This window comes from Anolis carolinensis, chromosome 3 (assembly GCF_035594765.1).
Source record: "Anolis carolinensis isolate JA03-04 chromosome 3, rAnoCar3.1.pri, whole genome shotgun sequence".
Lineage (NCBI taxonomy): Eukaryota > Metazoa > Chordata > Lepidosauria > Squamata > Dactyloidae > Anolis > Anolis carolinensis.
The window spans coordinates 95349295-95367326 of record NC_085843.1 but is presented as its reverse complement, the minus strand read 5'-3'; the positions used below and the strand labels follow the sequence as shown (position 1 = coordinate 95367326).

Below are 18032 nucleotides of genomic sequence, written 5' to 3'. Positions count from 1 at the left end.
AATAGACTGTGCTATATGGAGTAAAGATAATCCAATATTGTTGTGTATATGTAATTGTGACAATGTTACAAATTAACTTACATCTAACCAAATAAATAATTTTTTTAAAAAAAACAAGGACTATAGTGCCTAGAATAGATTGAGGAAACAGTCCCAGTCTTTGCATTGGTCAAACCTCATGTAGAGTACTGTCTCCAGTTCTGGGTACCACAATTCAAGAAGGATATTGAAAAGCTAGATTGTGTCCAGAGAAAGGCAATCAAAATGATCAATACCGCTTAGGAGTGTGGTGGACTCTCCTTCTCTGAAACTTTTAAAACAGAGGCTGGATGATCCTTTGTTTGGAGTGCTTTGGTTATGTATTCCTGCATAGCAGAAGGTTGGACCAGATGGCTCTTATGGTCGCCAACTCTGATACTATGATTAGCACACTTGATGGGATCCTAAGGTTTGTAGACGTTAAAATAGACATGCCCAAATCTTATGATATACAAAGTAGAGCTTTCACCCTCTACCTCAGTGGTTCTCAACCTGCGGTCCTCAGGTGTTTTTGGCCTACAACTCCCTGAAATCCTAGCCAGTTTACCAGCTGTTAGGATTTCTGGGAGTTGAAGGTCAAAAACATATGAGGACTCCAGGTTGAGAACCACTGCTCAACCTAGTCTGGTAAGAACATGGGAGAGACTCTTCTTTGTGACTGCTCCTAGACTATACTCATTTCCAAGGAAGATTTTATTGGTCTCCTTTCTTATCCCCAGCAGGCAAATGTCTTTTCAATTAGATATGCCTTCAGCCTTTGATTGGGACAGAAAACTATACAATGAGTGTGCTGTATTTTTAAAATTGAATGTGTTTTTGTTTTAAATTCATATTCTAATCAGATTTATTTACCATTTTTGAAATCTTTGTAAATAATTATTTTGGCATATATGGTAATTAGTATCAGTATAAATATGAATCTGTCTTTGAAATTACTGGGGTTTGTTGTGATTGAATTTGTTTGGAACCGAGAACTAACATTTAGCTTCCTATAGGTGATCACTATAGAAAGTATTATGGTCTTCCAAGGATAGAAACTTGGTGGTGGGTCCATAAGTAACTGTAGAGGCCTATACTGGATCCATATGGTTGAAGTCAAATTTAGAGCTATGGACTGTAGATTTGGAGTGTCCATACCTGATAAGCATTACACTACCAGCCCAAAGTTTCCAATTAGAGAACACACTCACCAGAGTGAAGACAAGCGACCGAGGTTTATTCTATCTGGCCAGAAAGGATGCATGTATGGCTAATGCCAAAATGTATGAACATAAACATGAATAGACAGCTTAGATTTTTAAGCAGTTCAGTTTCCATTCAAGCTTCCCGCTCCCTCTCTAGATTGACTGAGAGGAGGAGCCAGACTGGGTCTGCTCTTTGATTGGCTGGACTCCGCTGATGTCACTGGTTCCAGGCAGGGATTCTCTCCCAGATGGGAAGGGATGGCCATAGTTAGTTTCTGACATTTTAATCCGCTGTGGGGGTGCCCTTTTGGGAGGAGACGACCCCAGGAAGTTCATGTGATCATATTTGGAGAGCTTAGAGGGCTTCAGAATAGTATAATAGTTCAGGTGGTGATCTCTCCAAACAGGGCCCAGACTTGGATGTATATTATGAATCCTTATCTTTATGATTGGTGATCTCTTAGATCAAGTGGGGCATTTAATTGAACAAATATCAGCTGCTGCTTATCAGATCGGGAGCGGAAACCATCTGTTGATTCACATGTGCACACAATGGGTCCCAATTGTCACCTTTGTCTGGGGCAACCAGGGAACATGCCCAGCCCCATCTGTCCAGGAAATTCCTGAGTGGGGTCAGCATGAAGGCGAAGCCCCCTGCAGCTTGCTTTTGCCGAAATCATAAAGCTGATACATATACTTGATACATATAGGAACAGGACAGGGAGCAAAGGATAGAAAGTGGATAAAAAGTTATAAACAAATATATATCTTTTTGAAGAGTTAGGAACAACAGAGTCTTTCAGGAGAAGTTGCTGTTGCCGGTCTGCTCTGTATATGTGCTGATACATATCAGTGCATATCTGCAGATTAAAAATAAAAAGCATAGAAAATAAAAATGAACTTTTAAGGGAGGGTTGTGGTTGCTGATTTGTCTGCCGGTCTTGATTTTGGCCAGAGTCACAGCAGTTTAGCTGAGTAGGAAGGGAAAATAATTCATTTTATTATGGGGCCCTTGCTGAACTATAAATCATCGGGGTGGGGATGCTGTGTTAAACAATATGGTATTTTGCAGAGATTTCCAGATGAAAGGTGATTCCCACAAAGGTTTGCTTCCTCTTGGCACATTTCTTCCTTTAGTCCTCCATTCATGCTTTTTTGAAATCCAAAGATTTCTGACAAGACTGGGCTTTTTTTTGTCATGTCAGAAAGCAAATTGAGAAGTCTGCAAATCATCAGCTTCTGGTGTAATAGAATCAGCCGTCTACAAAGACGTTGCACAGGGGGCACCTGGATGTGTTACCATCCTGCTGGGAGGCTTCTCTCATGTCCCCGCACGGGAAGCAAGGGCCACCGCCAGCTTTCAGTTCAACAGTTCAGTCGGCACAAGGGTTTAACCCATTGCGCCACCGCGGCCACTACAAGACTGGGCTGAAGTGAAGGATGCTTTGAAAGAAGTGAGAATGGATTTAAAATTGATTACTGATCAAGTGGGAAAAGTTGAAAAGAAATATGATTGTCTGAGTGATCAAGTCAAAGCAACAAATGATAGAAGGATCAACTATAGAAATAACTGGATTTACTGGCACTTCAAGATCTGAAAGAAAGAGAACATTACATAGGAATTAGAGGGCTCGACGCTATAGAATCACAGGATTTCTAATTAACTGTGCAGGGAAGATGGGTTGCAGTTTTACAAGCCTTTTCTGCCAGAGTGCTAATGCCTCCCCAAACTACACCTCCCATGATTTCATACTTTGATCTATGGCAGTAGAAGTGGTGTCAAATTACATTAATTCTACCCTGTAGATCAGGCATTGGCAAACTTTCAGCCTTCCATGAGTTTTGGACTTCAACTCCCACAATTCTTAACAGCCTACCGGTAGGCTGTTAGGAATTGTGGGAGTTGAAGTCCAAAACACCTGGAGAGCCTAAGTTTGCCCATGCCTGGTATAATGCAACTATTCCAAAACTGAAATCCCAAACATTTCTGGCCTTAAACATTTGAAGCACAACTGAACCTAAAATATGTGTTGTCGAAGGCTTTTGTGGTCAGAATCACTGGGTTGCTGTGTTTCCTGGGCTGTATGACCATGTTCCAGGAGCATTTTCTCCTGATGTTTTGCCTGCATATATAGCAAGCATCCTCAGAGGTTGTGAGGTCTGTTGGAAACTGTGCAAGTGGGGTTTATATACCTATGGAATGTTTGGGTGGGAGAAAGAACTCTTGTCCATTTGAGACAGGTGTGAATGTTGCAACTGGCCACCTTGATTAGCACTGAATAGCCTTTCAGCTTCAATGTCTGGCAATTTACTGCCCGGGGGAATCCTTTGTTGGGAGGTTAGCTGGCCCTGATTTATTCATGTCTGGAATTCCTCTTTTTTCTTAGTCTTGCTCTTTATTTACTGTTCTGATGTTAGTTTTTAAATACTGGTTGCCAGATTTTGTTCATTGTCATGGTTTCCTCCTTTCTGTTGAAATGGTCCACATGCTTGTGGATTTCAATGGCTTCTCTGTGTAGTCCGACATGGTGGTTGTGAGTGGTCCAGCATTTCTGTGTTCTCAAATAATATACTGTGTCCAGGTTGGTTCCTCAAATGCTCTGCTATGGCTGACTTCTCTGGTTGAGCTAGTCTGCAGTGCCTTTCATGCTCCTTGATTCGTGTTTGGGCAATGCTGCGCTTGGTGGTCCCTATGTAGACTTGTCCACAGCTGCGTGGAATACAGTAGAGGAGGGCGGAGGAGGAGGAGGGCGGGGAGGCCCCTGCGTCCGTCCCTCCCTCCCTCTGTCAAGGGGACGGTCTTGGGTTCCGCCCCCGCCTGGGCGGCCTTCTCCTCGGCCTCCCCCTCCCCCTTCCCTGCGGGGCCTGCAGCTGTCTTCCTTCCCGCGCCGCACGAACCATTCCCGAGGCGGCCATGGAGCCTCGAGCGAGCGTCTGCCGCGCGGCTCGGAGACGGTTGGCGACCCAGAGGCGACCGTTGCCCGCTGTCGGTCGGCTGGCTTTGCTGCTGCTGGCCATGATCTCGGTGCCGGATGAGGCGGAGGCCGGCCAGGGCTGGGGCGACGAGAAGTGCCACTACTACGCCGGAGGAGAGGTGTACCCAGGCGAGGCGGGGAGGGCCCACGTCACGGACCACTCTCTGCACCTCAGCAAGGCCAAGAGTAGGTTGCCATGGAGACCCCGCGGAGGGAGGGAGCGCCAGTTGTGCCTTTCCCGCCCAGACCCTTCCTCCCCCCCCCCGTCCTTTCCTCAGTTGGGGCAGAGCCGCTGCTTTCCTCTTGTGTTAGCAGTAACGAGTACTGTACTCTCAAAACTCAGTATCAATACTGGGCCCATGTGTTAGTAGTAATAGCAAAGCCCTCTCATCAATAGCCATAAGCCCGCACAGAACTCACTATTAATACTGGGTCCTTGTGTCAGTATTAATAGCAAAGCCCTCTCTCAACTCAGTATCAATACTGGGCCCTTGTGTTCGTATTAATAGCAATAATTCTTCTCACATCTCAGTATTAATGCTGGGGCCTTGTACTAGTATTAAAAACAAAGCCCGCTCTCAACTCAGTATTAATACTGAGCCCTTGTGCTAGCATTAATAGCATTAAGTCTTCTTCCATCTCAATATTAATATTGGGCCCTTGTGCTCATATTAATAGCATTTAGTTCTCTCTCAACTCAGTATCAATACTTGGCCCTTGTGCTAGTATCAATAGCATAAGTCTTCTCACGGCTCAGTATCAATACTGGGCCTTTGTGTTAGTATTAATAGCAAAACTCGGTATCAATACTGCACCTTTGTGCTAGCATTAATAGCATTAAGTTTTCTCACATCTCAGTGTTAATACTAGGCTCTAGTACTAATTGCATTTAATACTCTCTCAACACAGTATCAATACTGGGCCCTTGTGCTAGTATCAATAGCATAAGTCTTCTCACAGCTCAGTATCGATACCGGGCCTTTGTGTTAGTATTAATAGCAAAACTCAACTCGGTATCAATACTGCAGCCTTGTGCTAGCATTAATAGCATTAAGTTTTCTCACATCTCAGTGTTAATACTGGGCTCTAGTACTAATTGCATTAAATCCTCTCTCAACTCAGTATCAATACTAGGCCCTTGTGCTAGTATTAATAGCATGTCCTCTCTCAGCATAATATCAATACTGGGGTTTTGTGCAAGCATTAATAATATTATTGATACTGGGCCCCAGTATTAATAGCATTTAGTATTAGTATTAATACTGGGCCCTTGTGTTAGTATTAATAGCACAACCCTCACAAATAGCCATAAGTCCTCTTACAACTCAGTATTAATACTGAGCTCTTGTGTTAGCATTAATAGCAATAAGTCTTCTCACAACTCAGTTATTAATACTGGGCCCTTGTGTTAGCATTAATAGTATTAAGGCATCTGCCCGTATAATGAAACAGTATCGCATCCTCTTAGAACTCAGTATTAATACTGGGCCCTTTTGTTAGTATTAATAGCAGAGCCCTCTCACAAAGAGCCATAAGTCCACTCACAACTCAGTATTTATACTGGGCCCTTGTGCTAGTATTAATAGCAATAGGTCCTCTCATAACTCAGCATCAATACAGGATGAGCCAATAATAATAATAATAAACAATAATAACAATTTATATCCTGCTTTCCTCTCCTGCGGGGGACTCAAAGCGGCTAACAACACTAAAAACAATATAATTTAAACCTTACAAGATATAAACATGAAAACAGAATTAAACACGGAACTATTAAAATAGTTTAAAATCACATAACACCATTAAGGCAATTCAAGTCTTTAAACACTACACAGCCCCCCCCCCCCCCCGGCTATTAAAATAATTAAAAATTACATAAAACCATTAAAACTATTGAAATGCTTTAAACACCACACAGCACCTCCTAGTTTTTTCTTTTAAATTTTATTCTTTCAAAGGTGTCTTTTTGGAAGTTTCCTTTGGAAATATTTTACACATTATGTAATGTAATTTTATTTCCTATTGTATATGATGGTATGGTATTGTGAATATGAAAACAAAGCATAAAGAAGTTATTTAATATTGGGACCCTTTGTGACTTTTGGCCCACACACTAGTAATGAGTTCTCTTACAACTCAGGGTGCACATTTCATGCCAAATTGCACCACTTTAATTGCCATGGCCCAGTGCTATGGAATCATAGGATTTGTAGTTTTACAAGGTCTACCAAAGGATGCTGGTACCTCACCAAATTACAATCCCAGAATGCCACAGTACTAAGCAGTTAAAAAGGTGTCCAACTGCATTAATTTGGCAGCGTATAAGCGCCTTCAGACCTTTTTGTTCCTTTGCTGGGCAGGAGAAAATGAGTGGAAAACCCTCTGGAAATGTGCGGACGTGTCCCTAATAAGGGTTTTGGAGACATTCTGAGGAGGCAGCAAAGCAGTGTGCACAAACTTGTTCTTTGGATTCCAAGAGATGGTGCTGTGTTGCTCAATTGCAAAAAATACAGGCTTGCACAGAGACTAAAATGACTAACAGACAGATCTCTTGTGGCAGAAATTGTCCTGCCTTCTTTTGTGTGTGCCTTCATGATGCCTTTCTGTTTTTGGTGGCCTCATGAATTCCACAGGGTTTTTTCTTAGGCAATACCCAGAAGTAATTTGTGTCACCATAAATCTATTTTGTATACATTACCACAGGCTATTTGCATGTGGCTTTGTGAGTTCCCCTTTTTAAAAAGAGCTGCAAAGAAAAGCCAAAAAAGTTAATCAGTCTGAAAATTTTAAAAAACAAGCATTAAAAAGCCTTTCTCTTCCCCCTCCTCCAGCAATAGTGGGGTGGAAGCGACCAGTAGCAGCCCCATCTTCTTTGTTCCAAGTATTTGCTTTCCTTTGCCTACGTTGATAAGAACTTTTGGAAAAGGACACGTCATGCAAAGCTGACTAGTTCAAAAGTGCAGAGAGAGGAGACAGCTTGTTCAGAAGACTCGATGGAAAACACTTCTTTTAGTGACTAGAAAATGTGTTAGCGCAAGAAGGCATTTTGAAGTGGACAAAATACATGTTGTGCTACTTATTACCACAGTGAATGAATATACAGTACACTACTGTATTTCTAGAAACTTTTCCTGTCTTTTGAGGGACAATGGTACTAGATTTTTAATTTGTAAAAATTGCTAGGGAAGGTAATGCAAATAACATCAGCTACTGCCAAGAATTTGGTTGAGAAAGCAGCAGAATTAGCAATAGAAGTGTTGTCTTCATGTTAATTCCCTTTTTGAGTGTCTACATTATTAGACACTCAAATTATTGGAGCCCCCAGTGGCGCAGCAGGTTAAACCACTGAGCTGCTGAACTTGCTGACCAAAAGGTCAACTTGAAATCCAGGGAGTGGGGTGAGCACTTGCTGTTAGCACCAGCTTCTGCCAACCTAGCAGGCAGGAAGGTAATGGTGCACCATGCAGTCATGCCGGCCACTTGATCTTGGAGGTGTCTACGGACAATGCCAGCTCTTCGGCTTAGGAATGGAGATGAGCACTAACCCCCAGAGTCGGACACAACTAGACTTAATGTCAGGGGGAAACCATCACCTAACCTTTACATTATTAGACCATAGACAAAAGCTGTCAATTTCAATTGTAACCTGCATCAAGATTCATTTTTATGTGGTAATAATAATAATAAATAATAAACTTTATTTATACCCCGCCACCATCTCCCCAACGGGGACTCGGGGCGGCTTATATGGGGCCCTGCCCAGAACAATACAATATAACAAAATATAATAGAACAACAAATCATAGCACATTAAACAACACAATAAAAGAAAATATACACTACATTAAACAAGATCAAAACAACAATAAAACCAAGGGCGGGCCACATGAACACTAGATTAAAACTTGAGGTGAGAAAGGAAGTAGGAGTAAAAACCACAGAGGACAGAGTCATAAAGTGGCGGTGCGATCTGGAGGACAAATATTGAAGGAGAGCAGCAAAAGGGATGTATGTAGTGATTACTCTCCAAAGGCACAACGGAAGAGCCATGTCTTCAGGTCTTTCTTAAAGGCTGCTAGTGTGGGGGCTTGCCTAATCTCACCGGGCAATGAGTTCCACAATTAGGGGGCCACAGCAGAGAAGGCCCTCTCCCTTGTTCCCACAAGGCGGGCCTGAGATATTGGCAGTGGTGACAGGATGTTGGAAGACTTAGAAAATAATTTAAAAGGGCAGATACAGAACAGATATATTCATACAGCTACTGCTATATCAGATACACATAGACTGATTCAATAAGCATGTTGCCCTCATGCATATTCCTTTTGAACTCAATGTGCCTTCTTAATAAGTATATATGTTGCACCAAGATATTTCTAACAATATAGTTCAATTAGATATACATACTTTTTCTGATAGTTTCATCTTAGGGCATATGGATCAAACACAAGACTTTCATGTTAAACATGGCCTGCCATGCCGTTTTATGTAGACTTTCTGTTGCTGGACTACACCTCTTGCATTCAACATCATTAGTCATCATGTCTCTGGTTGTACTGATCCATTTAGTTTTCATGGCAAGAATACTGGGGTGGGTTGCCATTACCACATAATGAGAAGACAAAAAAGCTTAGAGAAGATAATAATGCTGGGGAAAATGGAAGGAAAAAGAAAGAGGGACAGACCAAGGGCAAGATGGATGGATGGTATCCTTGAAGTGACTGGCTTGTCCTTGAAGGAGCTGGGGGTGGCAACGCCGACAGGGAGCTCTGTTGTGTGCTGGTCCATGAGGTCATGAAGAGTCGGAAGTGACTGAATGAATAAACAACAAAAGACAACATGACTAGAGCTGATGGGAAATACAGTAACATCTGGAAGGCTGCAGTTTGTTCTGTTTAGTCGGGAGAGTGGGGTTTGAATTTAGATACAAGGCTTGTCAATAACACGTCTGACTTTAAGATGTCCTTTTATGTTTCCCCAACCTCAGAACCACAAGTGCTTTTGGATTGCAGTCCCCATTATTCCCAGATGTATTTTGGGGGTTTTTTGTGTAAAATGTTGTTGTTATATTTGTATTATAATTGATTGTATCTTATTTTATTCATAGTTTCTAAACCAGCACCTGAATGGGAAGGAACAGCTGTCATCAATGGGGAGTTTAAAGAACTGAAATTGTCAGATTATGAAGGGAAATACCTTGTTTTCTTCTTTTACCCTCTTGACTTGTAAGCAAAATTATTAAAATTAAGATGTTTTTGAAATAGGATTTCTGTTATCCAAAAGGGACTGTAGGAAGTGTTGTTGCCACATTTGGGAGGGAATTTCTAGATTTATAATCTTTATTATTTACATGTTGGAAATATAAACAGTAGGGGGCATTGAGGTCTTACAAATTATGCTTTAAATCTTATAACTGTGGTTGCAACATATGTGTGCTTCTGAGCTGGGAAAATGAAATTTGAGTACTTATCTACATCCAGTGTCAAGATATTGCTTATCACCAGTGTAATAGTTTACCTCTTATCCCTGTAGCAACCCTTTGAAGTTGCACCAAACCCAGGTCCAGAGGGTTTCCAAATTTTCCACCTGTTTTGAGGGGTGTTGGGAGGAAAGGGAGATCTCTCCCAATTCAACACTTTCATCAGTGAAAAATGGCATTTGTTACCTAGCATTCCAAATCAAAAGGAAACATTTTCAGCTTCTTTTAAGACTTACGTTTTTGAACATCATACAATAAATTATTTTCAATATGCTTGGAGTGATAATTGATAGCCTTCAGAGTCTATCAGCAAAGCAAGTTGTGGTAAATACTTTGAAAACATAAGATTAGTTGTTATGACCACTTCTTGAAATAGAAATGTATGTGGTTCTGTGCCTGGACAATCTGCAGCAAAACATGATTACTCTCAAACATGTTTTTTGCTTGCCCGGGGGATTTGAATAAGATAAACAACTGGGTATCAAGAGGGTAAAAAACCAAACAGGCCTAACAAGCATCTGTGCTCATTGCTCTCCCACTCTGTAGATGAACCCTTCCATATGTCTATTCTTTTGGTGCTGATAATCAGTTCTAACCTTAATCATTATGTGGCACAGTGGTAGGAGGATTGAGGAAGAAAACGTAGTTTTGAGATACTAAAGGCTCAAACAAGACAAGTTACCCTCTTCCCCCAACAACTAGTTTCTTCAATGTACAATGGTTGTTCTGTACTCATCGGGTTTTTTGGGAGGGACTGTTTTTAAATTTACAAAAAAAGAAAAGAAACTGATTTTGCATGCCTCAGAAATTCCTTTATGGATAGTACGTCAACATCTTTTAAAATTGTCCAAAATTTGCAGAAATCACTCCATCATCAGAATATCAGTTCATCTGTGCTTTAGAGATGTAACAGACTATTGTTTTAGCTCTTTGAAATTTACGCTATAATCTTATGTTTTGTTTTAATTTAGCACATTTGTGTGTCCAACGGAGATAATTGCCTTCAGTGACAGAATTGAGGAATTCAGAGCAGTAAATGCTGAAGTAGTAGCTTGCTCTGTAGATTCGCAGTTCACTCATCTAGCATGGTATGTCTTTTTATTTCAATGCAAGTAATTGCTGATTGGCTGTGGGAGTTTAATGTGCCAATCAGAAGTTTTGTTTCAAGAAATCTTGGAGAACCTAGCACCTAATCCAGTTCATCCTGTCTAAGTGCTGCTGTTTGCAGTATCTATTGCATAACATTAGGTGTCCATTCATAGACAATCTCAGTGGAATGAGGAACATAATGACTGTTGAATTCACTACCTGATAATACGGAACTAGGTATTGGGGGGAAAGTAGTTATTTTTGGTATTTACATTTGTAACTCTGGTATAGGAATGCCTAAAGTGGCGGAGAATCATATGTGATGTTAAGTACGATAGCCGATAAAATATACTTTGTAGAAGCCACACAAGTCAATAACAATACAGTAATCCCACATGTCAACTTTTTTTGTATATTTTATTTATTTTAATCTAATGGAACAGAAATATGCTGTGGGCAAAAAATGGCTTGTGGATCAGATTCAATGCATAGATTTTAAAAGTATGAAATAATTCTACCTGAAGTACTTGGTAATCTTTACTTCAATAGGATCAATACACAACGGAAACAAGGAGGACTTGGACCTGTGAAGATACCACTTCTTTCTGATTTGACACACCAGATTTCAAAGGATTATGGTGTTTATCTAGAGGACCAAGGACATGCTCTTAGGTATAATGTCAACTGTTCACTTGTTACTCCTGCTGGTGCAAATATTGGGGGATGAAAGGATTGTTTCCATTATTGTTCCATTATATGTTTTGAGTGAATATGCTGACATTCTTTCTTGTACTTTTCATGTTTTCACAGAGGCTTGTTCATTATTGATGACAAAAAAATTCTTCGACAAATAACAATGAATGACCTTCCTGTTGGAAGATCTGTGGATGAAACTATTCGTCTAGTACAAGCATTCCAGTACACCGATAAACATGGAGAAGGTATTTCTACTCTTAAATATTTTTGACAATGAGAATTATTAGACTTGGAGTTGTATCCTGTATTTACATTAAATTTTCACAGCTTGAAGATTCAGCAGCTCTGAAACTGCAGCAGAACTTGGAATGTTGCTTGGTATCTCCTGCAGTTTAGTTCCAGGACTGCCCCATGAATTCAAAAATCTTTAGATGCTCAGGTCTCACTATATACAATCATATACAGTAGAGTTTCACTTATCCAACATAAACGGGCCGGCAGAATGTTGGATAAGCGAATATGTTGGATAATAAGGAGGCATTAAGGAAAAGCCTATTAAACATCAAATTAGGTTATGATTTTACAAATTAAGCACCAAAACATCATGTTAGACAACAAATTTGGCAGAAAAAGTAGTTCAATACACAGTAATGCTATGTAGTAATTACTGTATTTATGAATTTAGCACCAAAATATCATGATGTATTGAAAACACTGACTACAAAAATGTGTTGGATAATCCAGAATGTTGGATAAGCGAGTGTTGGATAAGTGAGACTCTACTGTAGTAAAATGTCCATTATATAAAGTGTCAAAATCAAGATTTGCTTGATTATATATATATATATACACACACACACACATTCATTCATTCATTCAAGCTCTGCATGGTGGAATGTATGGATGCAGAATCCATGGATTATTTATTTATTTATTTATTTCGTGTCAAAAGCATTGGTACAGCAAATGCATTTCAAATAATGGAAATAAAATAGAAAAGAAAAGAAATCACAAGCAACTAAATAGTTTTGGACCAAAAGCGGGCCACAGCAACCGCATTGTCTGTAGCTTTAAACAACTCCTCCTCCGTACATGAGGCAGGGCATTGTGGGCAAGCATACATATGCTGAGTTGTTTGTTCAGCTCCACAGTCACACAAGGTGGAGGATTCCTCCAGGTAGTGCCACCTTGCCAAGTTGTCTTTTGATCTGCCCACTCCACTTCTGAGTCTGTTCAGGGACTTCCAAGTTGCCCATTCCTGGTTTGCCCCTGGAGGAAGACCCTCTTGGGAGGCCATCCAGTTAGAATTGCCAGGTTTAGCTGCCCAGAGAGACACCCTTGCTGTTGCTGGAGGAACATCAAGAGGAGTGGTGGTTCTCATGAAGCCCTTCCTTGATTTGAGTCTGGTGGGAGGAGGGTGATAGCCATGCAGTGGGTGGCTTTCACAATGTTCAACCTTTTTTCTCTCACCGTTAGCAGCAACTTCCCGTCGCACGTCAGGAGGGGCAATGCCAGCTAACTTGTAGAGTTTATCAACAGGTGTAGGTTTAAGGCATCCCGTGATGATTCTGCATGTTTCATTCAGTGCTATGTCCACCTGCTTTGCATGGGCAGACTTGTGCCAAACTTGACAGGCATACTCTGCAGTTGAGAAAGACAAGGCCAGGGCTGATGTTCTTATTACTTGTGGGTCTGCTCCCCATGCGCTGCCAGTCAGTTTCCGCAGGATGTTATTGCGTGCAGCTACTTTGTGCTTGGTGTTCATGCAGTGTTTCCTATATGTTAGTGTTCGGTCTAAGGTGACACCAAGGTATTTAGGATGGAAACAGTGTTCGAGCTCTTGGCCTTCCCAAGTCACTTTCAGTTTCCTGTTGGCTTCACGGTTACGTAGGTGGAAAGCACACACTTGTGTCTTGGCAGGGTTAGGCTTCAGGTGGTTCTCTTTGTAGTAGCTGGAGAGATCTTTCAAGGCATTGGTGAGTTGCTTTTCAACTGTTTCAAAATCTTGTGTTGTAAGGCCAAGGTTATCAGCATATATAAAGCTCTTTGTGAGTGGTGGTAGTGGCTGATCGTTCGTGAAGATGTTAAATAAGGTCGGTGCAAGAACGCTGCCTTGGGGTAAACCATTCTTTTGCCTCCTCCATCTGCTTTTCTGGCCCTGAAACTCCACATAGAAGCTGCGGTTTTCTAAGAGGGTCTGGACAGTTTTTGTAAAGTTAAAGTCCCGGGTGATATGGTAGACTTTATGCAGCATTTTTCTATGTTGCACCATGTCATAGGCTGCCGTAAGGTCCACAAAAACTGTTCCCGTGATGCAGCCTTTCTCGTAGCCTTCCTCGATATGTTCAGTCAGATGAAGAATTTGACCTGTACAGTTTTTCCCTGGTCTGAAACCTGCTTGTTGTGCAATAAGCTTGGGTTCGATAACAGGTCCTAGTCGATTTAATAGCATCCTCTCATAGACTTTATATAGATGACATAAGAGGGAGATTGGTCGATAGTTCCTGGCATTGGAGGCATCTTTACCAGGTTTTAAGATGGCAATTATCTTAGTTTTCCTCCATGCTCTGGGAATCTGTTTGTGTGCCAGGCATTGATTGTAGAATTTCAAAAGCCAGTTTTCAGCTTTGGCCCCCAAGTGTTTGATTTGCTCCATCATCAGGTCATCTAGGCCAGGTGCTTTACCAGTCTTACATCGCTTGATGGCTTCTCTGAGTTCTTTCAGGTTTAGAGGAGAAGACAACTGGTGGGTTTCAAGTTCTGGCACCCTGTTGATTTTCATCTTTATTCTGCTGCAGTTGGTTTTCCCATTCTAGCTGGTGAGCTATCTGGTCTGGTGTCACGTTCGCGTGTCCAGGGTTGACCAGAGGGTCGCTATCCAGGTGTCTCAGCAATTGCCAGGCTTTTCGGCTACTCTTGGACATGTCCAGGTTCTCAAGCAGCTCTATCCAACGGTCTTTCTTAGCATTAGCTAAGGCTGTAGATAGTTTTTGGCCTGCTGCTATAGTCCCATCACTGTATGGGTTCTCTTGAAATAATCTGAGATATTCTTGTAGCTGATTTGCTGCAATAGAATCCATGGATACAGAGGGATGACTATAGTTTATTCTATTATTTCCCAGGTGGCTTGTTATCATTGTCATTATCAGTATAATTCTGTATTAAGAATGCACTGCTCTGCCCTTTTTTCTTTGATTAAAAAATCAGACAATCAGTCTTCCTAGTCTGTTAAGGAAAGCTACCTTGAAAACCTGCAATATATTCTTGAATTGTTATTATTTTGTAAAAAAAAAAATCAGAACGATAGATTCATGTGCCTCTTGAGTACAGCGGAGGCTCTTTCTTTGGAGGCTTCTAAGGAGAGGCTGGATGATAATCTTTCGGGGGTATTTTGATTATACTTTTCCTGCATGGCAGGGGGTTGGACTGGATGGCCCATTTGGTCTCTTCAGATTCTATGATCCTATGACTCTGGGAGCTTCCAGAAAGCACGAAAATGTGGGTTTAAGCGAAGGGACAAAAAAAACCCCCAGGATCTGAGAGCAGGTCTCTGTGGCTCCCCGGATTTCTTTCTCCACCGCCCTCACAGGTCTCTTTCCCAGAACAAGATGGAAGGCAAATGGGGGGACGTCAGGCAGAAGTTTTTAAAAAAAATTCATTTTATGCACTGAACTGCAAGCACGCATGCAAATATCTTAATATAAATATAAGCAGATTCACATGTGTGCATATATGGTTCAACATATAGTCGAGTGATTTCTCCCTTCCTCTAATTGTTTTTTCAAGCAGTGTTTAATATATAGTTTAAAATAATTTCAGAGTTCTAACTGCTGTCCATCCGTGCTTCCTTTAAATCAACTGTGTGTCCATTCGACAGCCCAATCAGCTGATCAGCTGCTTTGGGCTTTTCAAAAGCGGACATGTGCTGGAACAGACTCCATAGGGGGAGGGAAGGAAATCATGTTTTTGGTGAGTGCAGGGATATACAATGATACGAATGTGCACATTTTTGGGCAGGAATCAGGATAAAAGGGGAACTTTTTATCCTGTGTTTTTCTGCTATTGCAGCAAATCAGCTCACATTTAGCTCTAACATCATATGTAGCCACCTCCCTTTTTAACACAGGAAATCCCGTGTTTTAGATACTATTTAGATGGGTCCTCAATATGACACATGAATACACACACAGTGGTCTATGAGAAACATGTTGTGAACTTTCTTTCCTTATTTCAAGATGGTTTACATCACCAATTCAGCTCCTTATTGAAGAATGTGAAATTGATTTTACCAATAGTTTTTCACTTTGGCTTTATTGTAGTCTCTTAGATTTATTCTTCCCAGATAAAGCTGCTATGCTATTTCATTTTCCTTGAAAAAATAATTAAAAACAATTGGGAGCCTACAAAGCACTACAGATAAATTTCCCCTCAATTACTTTTTAATTTGTATTTGTTTTGAGTTTAGGACATAATCTTACTTTCTTATCTTTGTGATAGATTTTGAACTTCATTAGGACTAATATGCAAAACATAAATAGGATATTTAATGAAAAACAAAACCAACATCAAATTAATGTCTCCTTTCTTTGCTTTCTCAGTTTGTCCTGCTGGTTGGAGGCCTGGCAGCGAAACAGTAAGTTGCCATTTAAGTGTATGGTTTTCAAGACAGTTGTTTTTTAATTTTCATTTGAAAAAATGCTTTATATTATATATTGTAAGGAATACCATCAGCATGCCAAAAGCAGCAGGCATGCAATGTGACTGCCACTTCCTATTTAGCTTGACTGTCCTACACATAAATGAAACTTTGGCTTGAACCTCTTGTGACATTTTATGTGCTTCACGTTCTGCTCGTCTTTGTAGAATTTAGGACCTGAATCAATCCCAAACTCCTGATGATTTTCACCTGCTCAAGTCATCATATTTCACTTAAAAGATACAGCAGTAATTTCTCTACTGTCTGTAACTGCTTAAACCTTAGGAAGCCAGTAATACAATTTCTATAGCATCCACTAATTTTAGTTATTTCTGACATAAAGTTATGGATAGGCCTTCCCTTTTACATCACCTTTTCTATATTTTTCCTTTGTTTTCTAGGATATGTTAGTTACTACTCTTTCATTTTTGTGAGGTTTTGAAAGGAGCCTACATGTTATATAGTTGATTTATGAAGGTAAAGTTGATTTATGAAGAGCAGACATTAATTATAGCAAATTGCAATGAACTCAATATTAAGTCGTCCTAAAACATTTGAGTAAAATGGAACAAAAAAAATGCCAGCAACTAATCTGTGATTAATTGTTCATATTTAAGTAAGACTTAGAGAAGTAATGTGGCTATAAAATTATATATCATAGAAGTTGGGAAGAGTTTTTCTTATTTTGTTTAAAAGAAAGACAGGATGAAATAAAATAATTCATAAATAATTTTATGAATAAATTAACATAGGAAAGGTCAATACTCAAGTTTGTGTGTACAGTAGAGTCTCACTTATCCAACATAAACGGGCCGGCAGAACGTTGGATAAGTGAATATGTTGGATAATAAGGAGGGATTAAGGAAAAGCCTATTAAGCATCAAATTAGGTTATGATTTTACAAATTAAGCACCAAAACATCATGTTATACAACAAATTTGACAGAAAAAGTAGTTCAATATGCAGTAATGTTATGTTGTAATTACTGTATTTACAAATTTAGCACCAAAATATCACGATGTTTTGAAATTATTGACTACAAAAATGCTTTGGATAATCCAGAACATTGGATAAGTGAGAATTTTTTATTGTGTTTTAATTTCTGTTCCATGCATTTTAAAATGACTATGTTTTAATATGTGCTTTTATTGAATGGATTTTGGTATTATGATTAACTATATTGTGCCCCACCTTGAGCTATAAGGAGAAGTGGGTAATAAATGAAATATTATTGTTATTATCAATATAATCATCATCAGACCAGAAAATGCTTTGTGTATACAGGTCCTGGTTAATTGAGCACAAATGTTAATCAAGGGAAATTTCAGGGTGTAGTTAATCCAAACCCTCTTGATCAGCATGGTCCTCATTTCAGTATATTTAGCATATGTGTCACAAAACAGCAGCACTAATGGGGTTTTCTTTATGACACGTTCCCTTACAGATAATTCCGGATCCTGCAGGAAAACTGAAGTATTTTGGTAAAATGAACTAACTACAATTTTTCAAAAACACAACTAAGCTATTGTCAATAAAGTTCTGCTACTTTTGACAACTGTCTACCTGTCAAGTTTGTGGTAAAGGGGATTGCTGGTGATGTTAGGCAGACATAGCTTGAAGGTCCCAAATGCCAAATTATTATTATTATGCAAAATTACGCACAAGATTTAGATGCTTCATGGGAACTCTCAACACCCTAAGGAATAAATCCACAAGATTTATAAACTGAATATATGTTTGTTTATGCAAAAATAAGCACCTTACTCTCGAGTTCAGTGTCTTGCAGATTGCTTGGATTCTAACAAAGGAGTAACTTAAGATGGAACTTGATTCCAAATCCACTTATTGGACAACGTAGCAAAGACTAGATTGCTTTC

General features: G+C 40.0%; 1 protein-coding gene across 1 annotated transcript; it reads left to right on the top strand.

Annotated features, from left to right (window-relative positions):
- Positions 1-4004: 4004 nt before the first annotated feature.
- Positions 4005-17710, top strand: prdx4 (peroxiredoxin 4). Its single transcript, XM_003218883.4, has 7 exons — positions 4005-4384; positions 9303-9420; positions 10646-10762; positions 11313-11435; positions 11574-11704; positions 16058-16092; positions 17600-17710. Exons 1-7 carry the CDS (start codon positions 4138-4140, stop codon positions 17648-17650), a joined length of 822 nt encoding a protein of 273 aa, XP_003218931.1. The 5' UTR covers positions 4005-4137; the 3' UTR covers positions 17651-17710.
- The last annotated feature ends 322 nt before the right edge of the window (positions 17711-18032 follow it).